At 37.3% G+C, this 19401-nt stretch overlaps 1 protein-coding gene across 3 annotated transcripts in view; it reads left to right on the top strand.

Annotated features, from left to right (window-relative positions):
- The window catches only part of LOC137039070 (netrin-G2-like), a 78668-nt gene that overhangs the window by 12516 nt on the left and 46751 nt on the right, over positions 1 to 19401 (top strand). For all 3 annotated transcript variants that reach the window (XM_067414251.1, XM_067414249.1, XM_067414250.1), the window contains exon 3: positions 2015 to 2658. In XM_067414251.1, coding sequence (XP_067270352.1) covers positions 2015 to 2658 — 644 coding nt within the window. The remainder of the gene's footprint in view (positions 1 to 2014; positions 2659 to 19401) is intronic.

Below are 19401 nucleotides of genomic sequence, written 5' to 3'. Positions count from 1 at the left end.
CAATTTTTTTCTCTCATGATTACCAAATACAGTATAAACAGAAATATTGTGAAATATTACAATTTAAAATAACTACTTAATAGGCCCTATCATACACAATGTAATGTAAGGCATGACACAAGTGATTTTCGCTAGTTTCGGCCTGACGCAGTTATCATTTTTACATCCAGCCGCAGGTTGTTAAAATGGCAATGCACTCACGCTCATCTGTTAGCCCAAGGGCGTGCTGGTCTGAAAAGGTGTGGTCAGGTTGCAATTTTGAGACAACTGAAAACCTAGGCTATAGTCAACTGCAGTATCTATATTTTTTGTGTTATTTAAAAGGACGTGGCAGTAATATGCACCTATAGTTGTGATGCTTAATATTTGTGGAAACTGTGATTTTACTTTGGGGCACTTTTGGGTGGTAGTGTATAGCTATAAAAACATGCAGCAAACCATATATATTTTAGGAATGCACGATATATGTTTATATTTTAATCTTATCATTATCCACCCAATAAGAAAATTTTGCTGATATATTAAAGCCAGATTATTTCCATAGCTGAGACACTTCAGATGCGCAATGTTCACCATGGTGTATTTGTATTGCTTGAAATATTGAAATCCGTTTGAAAAGGAAAATATGGTTAAAGATTTTTAAAGTCATGGTAAAAGCATTTTCTCTGAAGCAACTTCTTTTATAACATAAATTCAACAAATAGTAATACAATAGTAATAGTAATACATCCAAAATGTAAAAAAAAAAATACAATCTACTCAACTTCACTGCAAAAATATTTTTCTTTTAATTCAGCCAAGAGGTCACGCCATGACGTATGGATGTTTTACTGGTCACACGTCGTCATGTGATTGAACTTCGGAATGCAGCGAAATGTGAAACTTTTCGCATGAGCTTGTGTTTCCTGTCTGACACATTCGCTTGCTTTTGAATAAAAGTCATTGGTCAAATAAACAGTTTTTCACCCTTTCTATGGTCAGGATTTTTTGGGTGGGGCTAAAACGGTGGCTCGATGACGCACTGGAGCCACTGGAGCCTCCCCTAGAGCATATTCAAATCAGTTCTCCTAATCAATCAAATAGGTTGATAACCTGCTTAATGGGTGTAGAGATAGAGTTATGGGTAGGGTTAGGGGATACAGCTCCACCCATCACGCCCACAGTAGGTAGAGAGAGGGAAAGCTGGAGCTCAGGGGGTGGGGGTGGTAACTAACCGTTAGTCAATCCAGCTTACAGTTTGCCAGCTAGATATGCCATCATCATGTAAATGCATATTACCTGGTTGTGATAATTTACGAAACAGCTCGGTGTACTTACAGTACCTTGCAAAAGTATTCGGCCCCCTTGAACTTTGCAACCTTTTGCCACATTTCAGGGTTCAAACATAAAGATATAAAACTGTAATTTTTATTGAATTTATTGAATAACTTTTTATTGAATTTTGACTTTGTGCAACGTGCAGCTTAATTCTGTCATATAGGCTACATAAAATTATATTTAAAAACATTACAATTGTGTCTTTTAATGATGAGACTTTAGTTTTTGTAATCATGGTCTCAAAAATGTAGATTTAGATTCATCAGCCAATATATCGGTTATCGGGTTTCAAATATAAAGAATTATCAGTTGTCATATATAGGTGCATCCCTATATATATATATATATATATATATATATATATATATATATATATATATATATATATATATATATATATATATATATATATATACTGTAAAAAAATGGCTCCAATTAAAACATTTCTAGTGACTGATCCCATCTAAATTTTTCAGTTTGCCGAATTGAAATTCTGTGAATTGATGCAATTTAATTCACAGAAATTCAATTCGGCCAAGTGAAAAATTTAGATGTGATCAGTCATTTGAAAATTTTCAATTGGAGACGTTAATTTTTTTTTTACAGTGTATGGTAATTATTATTATTTTTTTAGTTATCCTCCCTTAATTCTGTACCATTCTTTATTTGATCTATTTTTGATCTTCTTTGTCTGTAGGAAAACCCATACTTGTGTAGTGACGAATGCGATGCCTCCACCAAAGAACTCGCCCATCCTCCAGAGCTGATGAAAGATCGCGAGCGAACTGAACTCATTACATACTGGCAGACTGTAACATGGGGTCGATTTCCTGCGCCTCTCGAGGCCAACATATCCTTATCCTGGAACAAAAGCCTTGAGTTAACAGATGACATCCAGATAACCTTTGAGTACGGGCGGCCCACAAAAATGGTGCTGGACAAGTCTCTGAACTATGGGCGAACCTGGCAGCCTTACCAGTACTACGCTGATGACTGCATGGAAGCCTTCGAGATGATGCCAAAGAGAGTGCAGGATCTGTCGGCCACTAATGTGACCAGAGTCATATGTACCGAGCAATACTCTCGTTGGGTCGGTTCCAAGAATGAGAAGAATGTGCGGTTTGAGGTCCGGGAACGCTTTGCCATATTTGCTGGAACAAAATTGCAAAACATGGACAACTTATACACACGGATGGAGAGTATGAAAGGCCTCCGAGACTTTTTCACCTTTACCAATCTGCGGCTTCGGCTGCTGAGACCGGCGCTCGGAGGAACATACGTACAAAGAGACAACCTTCTCAAGTACTTTTACGCCATCTCCAATATCGACATACCAGCAAGGTAATGATGCACATTGCACAACACTGTGTTTGTCCCACTCATGGATAGTTCTTGCTTTGTCACTCAGGCTTTTTTTTGTCATTTTAAAGTAGAGACAGGACATTTTGGGAGAAGAGAGGTATAAGATTGTATCAAAATGTCTGCAGTTACAAAGCACAAAGCCACTCCAAAGAGAGTTATTCTCTATATCAATAACTCCCTGAAACCCCTCGATTGTAGTCTTGAGTTTTGTTCCAGGAACGTTCTTTGCAGTATTCCTCATTTAAGTAATTCCCACTCAAGACACACATAAAATAAAGTTGAGTTGAGTTGCGCCAATAGTGTGTTTAAACTCTTGGTTATGGTAAGGGGCGTGACATTTCAGGAACACGCTCTAAGCGGTTGACCAATCACGACACACTGGTCCAATCGACCAATTTGAGCGCATTGCTCTTTTTAGAAGTGGCTTCATTATACTACACCCCAAAAATCTAAATGATAATATAGGCATAATAAAAAAATTATGTCATCTTTGTGTCTAGTGCACAAGCGATAACCATCCTACAGCGCTCTGCTCTTCTAAACCGAAATCACTGGAATTGTAAAATGAGCACAACCTTCCAGGATGGTCGTTTCACATAATCTTATAAATATGAATGCACCAAGCACTCATTTCGGTAGGAGTCATACATTTGGATCTCATGAAGATACCAAGTTGTATGGCCTTGAAGAGCTACTATGCTGACTTGACATTGAGACTTGGCAATGCTTTAGGTTTCATCAGCTATCATTTTTTAACTGTTTTGATAAATATTGCATGCATGCATACCCTAATGCACATTGAGAAATATTGATTATGTTTACTTCACTGCTGCTGATCCTGGAGTTTGTAGGTCAACTATTGCATGGATCAGATTTTTGAGCATATTGTATTATAAATCTTAAACATTATAAACTTTATCAGCCTAGCTCATGAATATTAATAAACTATGATAATGTTCAGCCACAAATAATTAGGATTGCTTACTTAAACATTTGTTTAGTCAGTTGATCGGCAATGCAAGATGCGTTTTTTTACAGACGCTGTACATTTTAATGCACTGTGGACAAACAGAACAGATCCGCTGTAGAGATCATCAATTATTAAATTGGCTTATTTCATCTGGACCAACCTGGAAAGGGGTGTATATATATATATATATATATATATATATATATATATATATATATATATATATATATATATATATATATATATATATATATATGATGCTATAAAACATGCAAAACCCCTCTTTAAAAATTGATGATTATATATATTTTAATGCATAAATAACATTTATGTACACTACGGTTTTGGTCAATATTTAAGAAGTCTTATGTTTGCAATTTGATTAAAAATGCAGTATAAACAGTAATATTGTGAAATATTACAATTTAAAATTAATTTACTATGGTTTAAAATGCAAAAGTAGAATTTTCAGCATCATATTGCACAAAAATTGGGAGGGACATAATGACATAATTCTATGCACCATATTTGAATATAAGAGAGCATAAAAGATTAGTTATGCAGCCTAAAAAAGTAAGTGACTTTAAAAATGTCCAAATAGAAACATATTTCAAACTAGTTGTTCTATAAGTTAAAGTGATCAGCTATGATAAAAATGTCCAGCAGCAAAGGGGGATCAATGCACGGCCCAAACCTCCGGTAATGCAAACCCTCAATCAATACGTATTCTGGTATATCAGAGAGGAAATTGTTTTAACGGCGACAGGGAAAGGGATGGCTTAAGTAGACAAATGGACATGCGGAAAGCAGCCTATCAGAGGGCTGACTGATGTTTAGTGTTTCATAATGAGAGGACCGCTGGAGTGGAAATGTTAAGCTAATACCCAGTGGAAAATCATCCTGGGATATTTTATTCATTCCACAACACTGGGATGCGTTTCAGCAGCATTTGAATAATAAAAATGGCAAGGCCTCCCCGATGGCCTGCCCTGCGAGTACCCGTCTAAATGGAGTCCACGGGGTTGGTGGGTGTTGGGCACGATAATCAGATCAGACTCTACGACCAGTGACGTTTCCTGACTCACGGCCCATTTCCCCCATCATCAAGCATGCGCTAATAATCATTGCTGATTACACTAAATAGCCTATAATAACATGGGCCAAGAATCCTTAATTGAGGAAGATGAAGTGTGACTTGTTTAAAGCAATTAAACATGCTGTTAATTTCCCTATTTACCTCTTTATTTTGTGGCTTGTTTGCCAGGAGACGTTACATGCGCGCTGATAATGATGTTTGCCTTTTCATCCGAAGTGCCAGCGATACTACTAACTCATATTTCTGCAGAGCGCATCTAAAAATAGTCTGACTGAACAATGAAAACATATTCCTCAGTTGTTTTTTCCTGCTGCTTTGATGACATTTGTGAAAAATCTTCTTGATCAGCCCCTTTCTCGTTAAAAAGAAATATTTAGGAGGTATCGTGCTGTACAGTGTCTCTGAACATAATGAGACACAACTATTCTCCCTGTGAAGCTCATCTTGTGAGATTCATTTTTTTGCCCAACGCCGATATGTGAAAAGAGAAGACTTGCGTATTATCCACACCTTCTCCTCCCCGCTCTGGTTTGCTGCAATCTGACGTGAGATCAAGACAGTAGAAAGAGTTCACAAATAGGCGTCCCAGTAGATGGACCGGATTTGGAAACGGTTAGCGAGCGGGAGGGTGGGCTCGTGTTCCATCAGACAAATATCCCAAAGACATTGCTTGAACCTTAATTAAACCTGGTAAGAGAGAAAATAAATAAATAAACACAATTCCCAGGGTTCATGCTAATTTATGCAAAGACTTGAGTGGATCGGATGCATCTCCTGTTCCCGTTCCCCCTTCCCTTTCCTCCCTGAATCCTCCTGTGAAACCCTTCTGAAAATCCAATGTACCAAAATACTGCAGCCTGCATATCAAATAATCCAAAGTGGCTGGTGAATTTGGCGAGAGGGATTTTTGAGAAATAATGTTGTTTTATTAATATACAGAGAAACTGATAGGCCATTACGAAAGATCAAGGTCAAACGGAAATAAAGCCTATCAGAACGCAAGTCTCAGAAATGTCCTTGGGCCTACGTTGACAAAGAGAGGCAAGGAGATGGAGGCTATGGAAGGTGAGATGGAGGTAGCTCCAGAGGTGCCACAAGGACAACATCAGGATCATTCCGTCTTTATCACCCGTGTGTGGGAAGAAACTCTATCATGAAAAGACCACCATGAAGAGGTGTTTTGTAGAGAATCTAGAATCACTCAGAGATTGATTCACAGCCCACACTTGGATTGTGCTGTTGTGCTCTTGTATTAAATATAAGTGCTTGTGATTTCAATCATTTAATCACTAGGCCAAATAACACCAAGACACAGTGATATATGCATTGAAAAAAGTTGAAAAGTACATACTCATCAAAAGTTTGTATACACCTACTTGTTCTGTATTATTACTAGTGTTGGGGAAGATACTGACACTTCAGCTTCCAAACCTACTAACAAAAAGTAGCATTAAGGGGTTAGTTCATCCAAAAATCACATTCGAGCTTCAGCAGGAACCAATGAGGTTTATTCTCGTGTTACGCATCACTTTGAGCTTCAGAAGGATCCAATGAGGTTTAGTCTTGTGTTACGCAGAACGTTTGAGCTTCAGCAGGAACCAATGAGGTTCAGTCTCGTGTTACGCAGCACGTTTGAGCTTCAGCAGGAACCAATGAGGTTCAGTCTCGTGTTACGCAGAACATTTGAGCTTCACCAGGAACCAATGAGGTTCAGTCTCGTGTAACGCAGAACGTTTGAGCTTCACCAGGAACCAATGAGGTTCAGTCTCGTGTTACGCAGCACGTTTGAGCTTCACCAGGAACCAATGAGGTTCAGTCTCGTGTTACGCAGCACATTTGAGCTTCAGCAGGAACCAATGAGGTTCAGTCTCGTGTAACGCAGAACGTTTGAGCTTCAGCAGGAACCAATGAGGTTCAGTCTCGTGTTACGCAAATTGTTTTAGCTTCAGCAGGAACCAATGAGGTTCAGTCTCGTGTTACGCAGAACGTTTGAACTTCACCAGGAACCAATGAGGTTCAGTCTCGTGTTACGCAGCACGTTTGAGCTTCAGCAGGAACCAATGAGGTTCAGTCTCGTGTTACGCAGCACGTTTGAGCTTCAGCAGGAACCAATGAGGTTCAGTCTCGTGTTACGCAGAACGTTTGAGCTTCAGCAGGAACCAATGAGGTTCAGTCTCGTGTTACGCAGAACGTTTGAACTTCAGCAGGAACCAATGAGGTTCAGTCTCGTGTTACACAGAACGTTTGAGCTTCAGCAGGAACCAATGAGGTTCAGTCTCGTGTTACGCAGCACGTTTGAGCTTCAGCAGGAACCAATGAGGTTCAGTCTCGTGTTACGCAGAACGTTTGAGCTTCAGCAGGAACCAATGAGGTTCAGTCTTGTGTTATGCAGAACGTTTGAGCTTCAGCAGGAACCAATGAGGTTCAGTCTCGTGTTACGCAGCACGTTTGAGCTTCAGCAGGAACCAATGAGGTTCAGTCTCGTGTTACGCAGAACGTTTGAGCTTCAGCAGGAACCAATGAGGTTTAGTCTCGTGTTATGCAGAACGTTTGAGCTTCAGCAGGAACCAATGAGGTTCAGTCTCGTGTTACGCAGCACGTTTGAGCTTCAGCAGGAACCAGTGAGGTTCAGTCTCGTGTTACGCAGCACGTTTGAGCTTCAGCAGGAACCAATGAGGTTCAGTCTCGTGTTACGCAGCACGTTTGAGCTTCAGGAAGAACCAGTGAGGTTTATTCTTATGTAATGCCATCACACATATATTTTCAAATAGAAAACCATTATTTTAAATTGCAATATAACAATAAAAAAAATGTAGTCTTGATAAGCAGAGACTTTTTTTTAAAAAACATCAAACTTCAAAACAAAAATATTTCTGACCCTAAACTTTTGAATGGTAGGCTAATGTATATGATTAAAACTAGTGTATTAAACTATACACAAATGTGCATACTGTGCAATGTAGTATGGGTGGTATGTTAATCCAAACACAGCCATACAAATGGAACCTTAGCACTGATGCTTCAGGTTGTGATATGCAATGTTCATCCGTGTTGGTTGATATTTAGCAGTCAAAGTCTTGTGGCAGGGGGCTGATGGGTAAAGTCAGCTTTGGGCTCATGATCATGGACAGACAGATTGGCAAGATGTGTCTGAGATCTGGGCAGGATCATTTATTCATTTTGACCCTCATTCACCTCCTTCATCTGTCCCATTAGGAAAATGTCAGTCTGTCAGAAAGGTGTCCTCCAGAGGAAGTGAAAACTCTGGACATCAGATGGCGTCTCTTGATTTGCGATGCAATTTCTGTGCTCTTTAAGAGGCACCTGAGCCCTGAATCTAAGGTTTAAGATTGAGAGAGAGGGTTTGCGAGACATTGGCAGGTCTTGTCAAAAGAGAACTTTGGCAATTTGGAGCGGGACAGTTTGGAAAGATCAGACGACACCAGTCAGGTGCTGTCAGGCCTGTCTTTCATTTCACTGAAACATGTGTTTCTAAGGTCAAAATGCACTGTGAGATCATATAAAAACAGTGAACAACACTGAAATACCCTCTGACCCTGACGAATTTCCACATTAGTCCAAACTGATTTATGTTATTTAGTGCTGGTTTGGCACTGGTACCAGCAAACACTAACAAAAAAGTACCATGGTGGTCTTGGAATTGCATGTAAAGATGGAATACATACATTTCAGTATTATGCCATTCATAAAAGATTGATGGTACTGCCACAGTACCTTTTTGTAAGGTGTTACACATAAATATGCCATGATATTAAAATTCATGTTATTTACATATTACTTCAAAAATCCCTCGTGTTTATAATTTATTAATTATAGTACAAGTATAGCGACCACATTTTAACTATAATAACCATGTATTAAAAAAAGTAGTACAATTATATTTTTTAAGGGATGCTATGGTACTACTATGGTAAATGTCCCATGTCATGTCTGAAAAAATGGTAGTGCTATGGTACATTTTTGTAAGTGTTAATTACAAAATGCTACTGTCCTGGTAGTATAGTACAGTACAATAATAACATCAGGCGTTAATATCATGGTAGTTTGAAATATACCATGGTACTGAACTGCATGTACCAATGTATTTGCAAGGTGCTTCGAAGAACATGGTACTATTATGATAAATGCCAAAAAAATGCTAATACTATGGTTCATGTCTGAAAAACATGGTAGTATTACGGTACCTTTTTGTTAGTGTTACTTACAAAATGTTACTGTGCTTGTAGTATATTACAGTAATGGCATCAGGTGGTAATACTACTGTATAGAATGTTACTGTAATAACATTATTTTTATTACAGTATTAACCAAGGATACCATAGTTCTACAATGGTAAATGTCTAAATAATTTTTATTTTATTTTTAGGAAATGTTTAGGAAATATATATATGTTTCAGAGCTGAAAACATCCTTGTTCGTCAAAGAAAAGCTTTTATTAACACCAAGCCCAGCAAACAATCGATCTCAGAATATGCCACATCTTGACGTCATTTTATGGTGAAACATCGCCTCAACAGAAGAAAAATAATGCCTGATTCTGTAGCCCCGCCCACTGACTCATGCCACTGACATGAGATGCCTACATAGAGCTAACCCGGATTGAACTTCTAAGCAATAAACATACCGCATAAGCTTCCTTCAGACTTGGACATGTATGGGCCAAGGCTCGCAAAACCCAAAGTTCGGGGCTAAGTGTTTTCTAAACGGGCTATCTTAAATAGTGAAATAACATACCTTTCTTGATTTGCATTGCTCAATCTCTGGACTTGATATTTCAAGGAAAAATACAATCGCAAAAGTTTTGATCATGCTGTCTGCAACTTACTTGGTGTGTGTGTGTGTGTGTGTGTGTGTGTGTGTGTGTGTGTGTGTGTGTGTGTGTGTGTGTGTGTGTCTTGCATGGTTCACGCTTATATTCACCAATCGGGCGTGCTGACAAAAGTAATAAAAAAATAACATTCCAATAAATCGCGAGTGGATGAGAAATAAATAATTGCATTTATTTGATAAAGACGTTTTGTGAGCCCTGTGGGTGATTCATTACGGTTGTTGTTTCCCCACACGCTTTCAAAACAATTCCCACATGTAATGACGAGGCAGCTGAAGCTCATTAAATTTGCAAATCGTATCCAATCCTAGCCATGAATGTTTACTTTCAAGTCTTCAGTATGGCTCGCCCATGAAAACCGAGCGTGCAGAAGAAAGTCTCAAAACCAGGGTAGAAAATAGCCTAATACTTATTCATTCTGATGTTTTTGAATGTAAAAAACACGAGAACATAAGTTCACCTTAGACAACAGTATAATTTAAAAAAAAAAGCCAGTTCATGAGACCTTTAGCCGTAAATGTAATATATTTTTGGAAGTGCCTTGGACTGGAGTACCATGTTAGCATGGTAAATTAATAATAGCATGGTAAATTAATTTCAGAACAGTGCATATTTGAAAGTACCATAATATTACAATGATGATGATGATGAGGATGACTCATCATTATCATCATCATCATCATCATCATCATCATCATCATCATCATCATTATCATCACATTACAATGGGACTACCATAGCACATTTTTGTAAGTGTAGCCATACTGTTTACCAGCAACAGGGTGGTCCTGGTTTTGTCAACCAGGGTGGTCCTGCTGGTTAGTTAGTTAAAAAATTCTGAAGTGAACATCATCCCTGGTCATTTCCTCAGGGGAGGCAGAAAAGGCAAATTTGCTTTTGTAAATTTTTCAGATTTTAATTTTACCCTGTATTTGTTTTAGGATGTATTTCTCATCATAAACCCTTAGATAATAACTTTTGGGGGAATATCCCCCTGCTCCTTTACACAAAGCAATCCTGTTATGTAAGAATTGAGGAACATATCTGAGCCGTACATGACGTGAGTCTATGAATGATTCACTACAGGCTGCTCTAACAGGCTCAAATGCATTGTGGTCGCTTTGGTTCTTTTGGAAAACACTAACACAAGTGGATTAGCTAACTATTTTGCATATTCCGAATTAGAGCTCCTCTCTACTGTACACCCTACAGAAACATCCCCACATACCTTTACAATGGTCAGAATCCATAAATCATGTAGACAGTCACATGTCTATGTTATCTGCTTAGCTTTTTTGCTATGTTACTTTGTTCAGCTAGGAACTGTCAATATTCAGACGTGCTGACAGTTGCTTAGTGTCTACAGTGCACTGTGCCGTGAATGACCTGACAGGCCATCGTATGCCGCCATCCCTGCAGAATACACCAGTACATGTTTTGTTCTGGATGCTGGTATGTGGATATTCTCATCTAGCTTCATAAAATCTACTTGAGTAGTCATTCTTATACCATTTTACTTCTGCAATGTAACACATTTTTAAGTGAAAATGCAAAACAGGACTCATCCACAGGGAACTGAATAGATTGTGAAAAGTGGATGTTACATACCACAATGGAGCCATACCAAGTTGGCTAAATAGCTATTTGGTTACTGGTTAACATTGTCCAACAGCCTGCATTGCCTACTGTGAGTGACGTCAGCAGATATGGAGAGTCCTGCCAGAAGACAAGAAAATTACATTAAAAAAAAAATTCTGTGATGACAACTCTTAACGTATTTGGCTTGGTAATTGGTATGGCAATGTTGATATTTTTTGTGTTGCTGCTCCTATAGAGTGAGTACGGGACTTGCTACTGCCAATACATGACACGCAGATGTGAGCAAGTAAAACATGCTGCTGTTGTACAATATAGCGTATATGAATTACCCGTAGTAGATCTATACAGGTGGAGCTGGGGAAGGTGGAAGGTTTCTGAAAGCGCGCTGCACTGCTAAGGCAAATGCTAGCCAATTATTTGTAGGTTGAGCACGCAAGCTAATTGGCTACTGATACAGCAGGAGCAAATCAGCTGTGCCCTATAGATAACAATGTGATTACAAGCAGGTTGATTTTTGAATATTTAAAAAAAAATAGCTCCAAGGTGGCATTTATTTGATCAAAAATACTGTTAAAATCTGAAATATTATTACAATTTAAAATAACTGAGTTGCCAGCTTGAGGACATGTAACAGGAGCGAGCGCAATTGACAATGAAAGTCACACTGTGAGTTGATTTATCCGCGTTTTAATATGCTCTCGTTCACTGAGATTTTTCGATGGATGCTGAGAGTTTTTAGGTCGGGTAGAACCTGGGGTGTCGAATTACTATTGGGTAAAATGGCAACGTGTGGTTTCGCACAGACCAAAACAAAGATATTCTGACACGGAATGCATATTTCCAAAGTAGAATAACTGACTTTTTCCCCCTGAGAAACAAGTAGGTGAATTTAGCATGTTTCCTAAATATCTGCAAACTCACGTTAACTAATGAGATCTTATTGTAAAGTGTTGCCCTTAAATAATATATGCCATTTCATTCTTGATAAAAATTGACATGACATGACAAAATATTTACTACATTTCAAGGACATTTTTATCAAAAGACAAAAACTATGACTAGAACAAAAACAAAAAACAAAAAAACTGTAAAAAATGAACACCACTTGAAGGTCTCAGAGGGCAGTCATGTAACTACTTTTTTTGGGCAGCAGAGATGTGTCAACAGATCAATGAAGCCCCCCTCTCAAAGGCAGTCGGACACATCTGAAGAGCCAAGCGCAAGCTAAGTTTCCTTTGGATAGAGCCTTGAGCGAGCTCCATGCTTCAGTGTGTGCTGCGTTTGAACTGAACCTATAGTGCTGCATTTTAGTGCACTCTTGGTTTAATCTCACATTCTCTTTTTTCATCTGGTTTAGTGTGCATCTTTTACCATACGGAGCCAATCAGTCCCACAGCAGAAAAAAAGTTTAAAGTTTTCTGCAAGGTTTGAAGTATAGAGAGAATATGCAATCTTTGGGTTCCTTCTCTAAAATTACATTTATTAAACCAGATTTTTTACTCTTTCTATTAGTTCTGGGTGGTTGCTAAGGTATGCTATGGGGTAACTAACACCATGTCTACACCGGACACAATAGCTTAAAGTGTAGACAGCATCACTGATTATAATGGGTTCTACACTGAAAATCCATCAAAGTTTTAACTAACACTTTTTAATTAACATGACTTAATGTCTTAATTGTATAAATCTGTTACTATCTGTACTATTCACATATTATGATTTGTTTACTCTGAAAACCCAAGTTAAGATTAATTGATTGGATTGAGTGTCATTTTTTTGCCACAAAAAAAATGTCTTTCTCAATGGTTGCATTTACTCATTTCCATCTTGAATTTTGAATTGCCAATACAGCTGAAAAAAATTAAGAGAAGATCACATAAGTTGACTTCATAAATTGATGTTGATTTCCCTCAAATATTTTTGTTTGAACTCACCATTATGGTGATCAGTGTTGCCTTTGGTTGGGCACTTGAAACTTCATGTATATTATTGTAATTCTCTTCCTATTGATGCAGTGACGCAACAAGAAATCAAAGTGATTTGGTTTCAAAAGAAAGGAAGTAAAAATAGGCTTTCAAAAGGTGACAAAACTAAATCATGAACTAGTCTATTTTTCATTTCAAATAATGATCTTTTAAACAATGACCAATGGTCTGTGTCACAGACTTCAGACTTCCAGCATTCAGCATGCAAAACACTACAATGGTAATAAAAAAAAGGCAGCAATTCCAAGACAAGAGTAAATCTAAAAAAAAAATGATCAAGTCCTCTTCTCTACAGTTTTTTTATTTTGTACAAGTTAGTCTTGTGTAAGTGAACTATACTGAGCATTTGTTAGTACAACATACTACTCCTTTTATTTCCCTTTACTTTACTTTTCACTTTTTTAAGTATGTCTATTTAATTCGATTTTACAGTCTTATCTGCTTTTGTTATGTCACATTTGTTGGGTGGATAGATCACTTACCAGAAAAAAATCACTTAGAAAAGTGATAGCAAACCTCAACGAGCAGCATGGACTATGTACGCTAAAAAAAAACTAGGGTAAAAGAGTGTAAAAATGGTACAGTATAGCCTGTTAATTGGTTAACGGAACTGTTTTTTACAGAGTACAGTTACATACAAGTTTAATATTTAGAGTTAAGGGTTTGTTCAAATTCTCAAACCCTAACAGCAATCAAGAATAGTGAATTCAGTCAGCTCAAGAGAGAGGAATCATTATAGGCAAATTTCATAGACCCACTATTTATGTCTTCAGATCCATTTAGACATCATTGGTGTATTTGACCATGATTTCCACCACACTGTGTTGTGTGGGCGCATGTGTGATCTGCAGTTTTTGCTTTTGTCTGCAGTTGCTTTCGTGTGATGTAATACTTGCCCTACTTTTAGGTGAAGATTATGCTAGCAATACGTCGGTACAGTTAGAAGCGGAGCGGAGAATGTATTATAAATGCTCAGGTCTTGGCAGAGCTGCTCTTACAGTATTCCCACAGGAGCTCCACGAGTTTGCTTCTAAAAAGCTGAACACCATCAGCGCTGACCATCAAAGATGAGTCCTTGGCCTGAGTTACTCCTCTGCTAAGGTTACATTAGCAAAGTGGCCAGGGGCGCAAACTCAGGCTTGCTTCCTCTCTTCCTGCATGCTTACTGCTGTAACATATGCAAAGATATATTATTAAACACACCGAATAAGAGTGAAAAAAAAATACTGTGGGTTATTGGCATTGTGAAATTCAGATGGCATGGTCTCCAAAGCCCCTGCGGTCTTTTTGTCTTTGTTAGCTGAACTCATACTCGTTTAGGCATCTTGAACACAGTTACTCTTTGGGGGGAAAAAACCCCCAGAAGTAACAGCAGTTTAGAAATGATGAGTATTACACCTAATTACTTCTAAACCTCAAGTGTATAATTCTCCTGTACTAGCTGCACTACAGAACACAAATTGCAAGTTGAGTTATCCATTTTACTCTGGCACTGTGAAATGGATTAGAATAAAAAGACAATAATGTAGGATGGGGACTTGTTTCTATCTGTTTGTTGTCGATAGGACGGAGGCGGAACTAAATGCGAGCTAGCAGACCGTTGTAAGAAAGGGGCAGGTTTAAACAGACTAAATGATTGGATCAGAAATGTCCTACTTCCCACTTCAGAAGTCGTGATTACGAGATTGTTGCATTCAAGTGCTTTGTTGTCGGAATGAGCAGGATTCATGGAGGACACCATGTTTATTCTCTCCAATATTTATTGGGAACATTTGATTAAACCCAAAATGATATGTAGTGTCACATAGCCTACACTGACAATAAACATTTACGATGTGAGATTCTGTAATCTTGGTCAAATTTTTGCTGTGTAGCTATAAAACGTAGGCTATAATAGTGTACGCTTCAAATAGTGTATGCAAATATAGGCCTACGCTAACTACATTAAAAGACAAGACGAATAAATCATAGCTACCTTTCACAGTTCCCCGTCACCATGTTTAAAGTTTATGGCACGCCCATCTCTGAATTTGGGTGTCAAAATTATTTCCAAACTTCCCAGTGGTAAACATGACATCAGAGGGCATTCAAGTGCAATTTTTTACCTCTAAAACTCGTATTTATGCTAATTCTGATAGCACGTGAAGGCAGCATAAATGGACATTTCCCATTAGGAAACTTGTATAGACTCTTTTCACATTTCCGTGTTTCTCATAGCGGAAGTCATCAGAGTTGGGTTAACTTTTATAGCAGTGAATACATTAAATATATATTTTTTTTTGTCCCCATTTGCTCAAATAGCAAAAAAGAAAAACGCTACAATAGTGATTTAACAACTTTCAAAAATAGGGAAAAAATAGAGTGAGATTGACAACGGCAGTGAAAAGAGAAATATATGTTATTTTTAACATCACATAGACGCTCTATTAGAAACACCCTCACAGCAGTGGTAAGTTGTTTTTTTGTATTTGATGCAAAAATAATATAATACAAACTATTAGTGTTATAAATGTACACGCAATTTTTAAAAAATGAAAATACAAAAAATGTGCAAGATTTACAATATTGATGACACATCATCAATGAAACGCATCATTACAGTCTGTGAAAATGGACATGAATGCCATCGATTAGACAAGAAGTTTGCTACAGCTTCATTGCCTACATTTTAGTGCACATTTAATGAATGAATTTAACTGAAACAAGCTGAATATCTATATAGTGCAGTAAACGTGGGAAATTCACAGTAGCACGTGAAAGAAGCATGAATGCCAACTTTAATTGCAGAAAGCCTGTCTTTATTGAGCCTAAATTAAATAAAATGCTGGTGTGTTTGCACTGAAAAGAATAACAATGGTCAGCGATTTAAATATTTTGATATTTATTGCTATTCTGTTCATTGACGTTAGTACCACAGCAATTACTCCACCTTTAAAAGATTCTGAAGGCTACAATGAATGTTACTGAGATTTCAACAATCCCAGGTGGTGAGAAGTTTGAAATTTGATAAAAGTACAAAGTGCAATTTCATAGCTAAGGCAGGACTTGTAAAATGAAAATACAATATGTGGATGCATTTTGCATCAAAGCTATATAAGAAAGCTTTGAAACAAGTTTGATATTTGAAGATTTTTTTTCCACCCAAACTATTGACATCTTCTACACCGGACAATCAAAAGGCACCTTCAAAGCCAGCATCCAAACGTACTGAACGTGAGAGCTGAATGAAGCCAGAGCAAACCAAAGAGCCAACCATAAGAACCAACATACTTTTTCATTCTAGTTTGCGGCCGAATACTTGTCTGTTTACATATGCATTGATCTGGCTTACCCATCCACCAGAGTCTGTTTTCATCTATCTCTGCGCTCAGAAGTGGGTATTATATGACTAATGATGCACTCTCATGGCTGTGTATGATTAAATTAACCCATGCCTTTTACCCTGAGCCCAGCCATCACTTTTTATGATGGATGAAAATCGGGGGGGGGGAAAAACCTCAGAAGACCCCCACCCCACAACATTCAGAATACATCTAATACAATTAGCTATTAACAGAGCCAGAACGAAACTACACTTTTTGAGCTTTTGTTTTCTAAAATTTCCTGCATAAATATCCATCACATTTTACTCCACAAGAAAAAAATCTGCAATTAGGATTGTCAGTTAAAATCAATGTAATCACGATCTATTACTTTCTGCATTTAATAACATGAAATAATTGGCTTACAATATCAGACCTAAACTTATTGGGTTTGGCAATTAAAAGCAGTACAAAAGTGATCCTTACTCATCTCAATCACACACAAAAAATATATTTTTCAAAATACATCTAAGCAAATGCGCAAAGACTGATTATTATACAACTTTCCTCACATTTGGACTTACTCTTACATGTGTACAGTTGTTTTTGCTGGTGGTCTGCAGTCCTTCACTGGTGTCTCACATGTAGTTGATGCTTTAAAATTGTTCTGACCGGTTCCAAAAAAGAAACAGTTATAAAGATCAAACATGCAGTAATGGCAGTAATTCCTTTAACATGTTAACTTTGACAGCCCTAACTATAATGCATTCATGTTTACTCTGAAATACAACATACTACACATTCAGAAACAAAGTCACAATCCGCTTGTCTAATTGTGCTGTATATCTTGTTAGACTCCAAGCACGAACATGACACAAAATGTGTTCTGCCAGTGTCTCTTTGTCAAAGGGTTCATAGTGTAATGCTCAGGTAAAACAAAAGATGAAACAATGTCTTCAAACGACAGATTATGTAAAAAAGGGAAAAAATAAAAAACTTAAAGAATGACTGTGACCTTAAATTCAAAGCTGTTCTTTAAAAAAAAAAGATCATATTGTGCTGCATTTCAGTGACTGATAACAGCAGGGAGAGCAGGTGGCAATAAACTTAAACTTGATGGTGTAGACAGTAAAAATTTGTACAAGCATATTTTTTGGGGAAAATGTACAGAGTAAAGCAAAAATAGAATAAAATCAAAAACGGTAAGAGAGTGTACAGTGAAAACCTATTAATAAGTAACCTGTAAAAAAAAAAAAAGAGCAAAATTTGTATTTAAAAAAAGTAACTCTTATATCGTTTACGGTGGAAATATTATATTCACAAGACACTTTTACAGTAACAATGTTAAAATTATGTTATAATAAAAATATATACATGTATTTAAAGGGGTGGTTGATTATGATTGAACTTTTTTAACTTTGGTTAGTGTGTAATGTTGCTGTTTTGAGCATAAACAACATCTGCAAAGTTATGACGCTTAACCCTTAAATGCATACCTCGCGTCGTTAGCGACCCGAGACGTCATTCACTACCCTGCTCCTCATTCATTTATTTAAAGTTAGACATCAACCTTCTTAGTATTCCTCAATCACTCCACTTTAAACAATATAACAAGAAAAAAATAATAAAATAATAATTGAATGCCTGTTTTTTCACTAGTTTTTTGTCAAAATTGTATAGGGTCGCTAACGACCCGAGGTGTGTAGGATTGTATGTATTTTTTTTTTGCACAATGACGAATTAATCTATAATGACGAAATAGGGCGCAATTCACCTTTATTCCACAAGGTGGGAATGTCTAATACGCAATGATGAAGTGACGTTTCACTCATAGCTACCTCTGACAGAAAAACGAAACAATAATAATTATAATCTGCAAAACCTGAAATGGCTCAGTGATTTACTGCAGAGAGGAAGTACTGAACACAATCAAATATTAATGTCACTGTCTCTTGATGATGGATGTGCTGAAGAAGCTGTCAGTGATCAAAATATTGATTTTTGAAGACGTTGAAAATGAGTTTGGAGAATATGCTGGAGATCGCGAATATGAGGCAGATGCTGAATATACTGGTAAACGAACTCTCACGAGGACAGATGATGATGGTATTAAACATCTGCTCACACTGAACCCTTCCAAGCTCCAAAAGGTAACGAAATAGGTTTTATTTTATTCTTCTGTAAGTGTTACTCTAACATCAGGAGTTTTATATATTATCACGACAGGCAGTGGTCTATCCATGTTAAATATAGATCCATGAAAACCATATGAAAACCATACTTTCTTTTAAAGAAATTGCTTTTAAAGGACTACAACAAACGGCTGGTAGGGACTACACAAGCTTTCTCCCGGGTTAGAGATATCCGCCCTGAGAACATGCAACAAAGGAGGTGAGATTATCATGACAGAAAATGCTTATCAATGACTTAAATACAGTTCACTCCACATCAGCTACATTAAATCCATCAACTAACCAATCAGAAACATCTTGTTGCATTCTACATGTTGTCATTTCTTCTCGAGTCTTCCAGCATTGTCTGACTCTGGTTTGAACACAAAAGGCTGAACAGTTTCATTGCCGGTCAGCATGAGGTAATCAGAGCTGCCAACTGGCTTTCTTGAAGCTCCTCCCCATTAGAAGCATCTCATTTGCATTTAAAGGGACACATAAAAACAGCACGTTTTTGCTCACCCTTAGAAAGTGACAATTTTAACATGCTATAAAAAAAAATCTGTGGGGTATTTTAAGCTCAAACTTAAGGGCATATTTTACATCTTGTAAAAATGGGCAATCAACCACCCACTTTAAATTTATTTATATTATTTGTTTGTTTAATTGATTATGTGCATTATGGTTAACAGAAAATTAAAAGTTGATAAACATTAAAGGAGTACTTCAGCGCTGGGAAGAAGAATCTGT

The sequence above is a fragment of the Pseudorasbora parva genome, chromosome 13, assembly GCF_024679245.1.
Source record: "Pseudorasbora parva isolate DD20220531a chromosome 13, ASM2467924v1, whole genome shotgun sequence".
NCBI lineage: Eukaryota > Metazoa > Chordata > Actinopteri > Cypriniformes > Gobionidae > Pseudorasbora > Pseudorasbora parva.
Note: the sequence above shows the minus strand (reverse complement) of the source record. Positions and strands in the feature narration are given on the sequence as shown.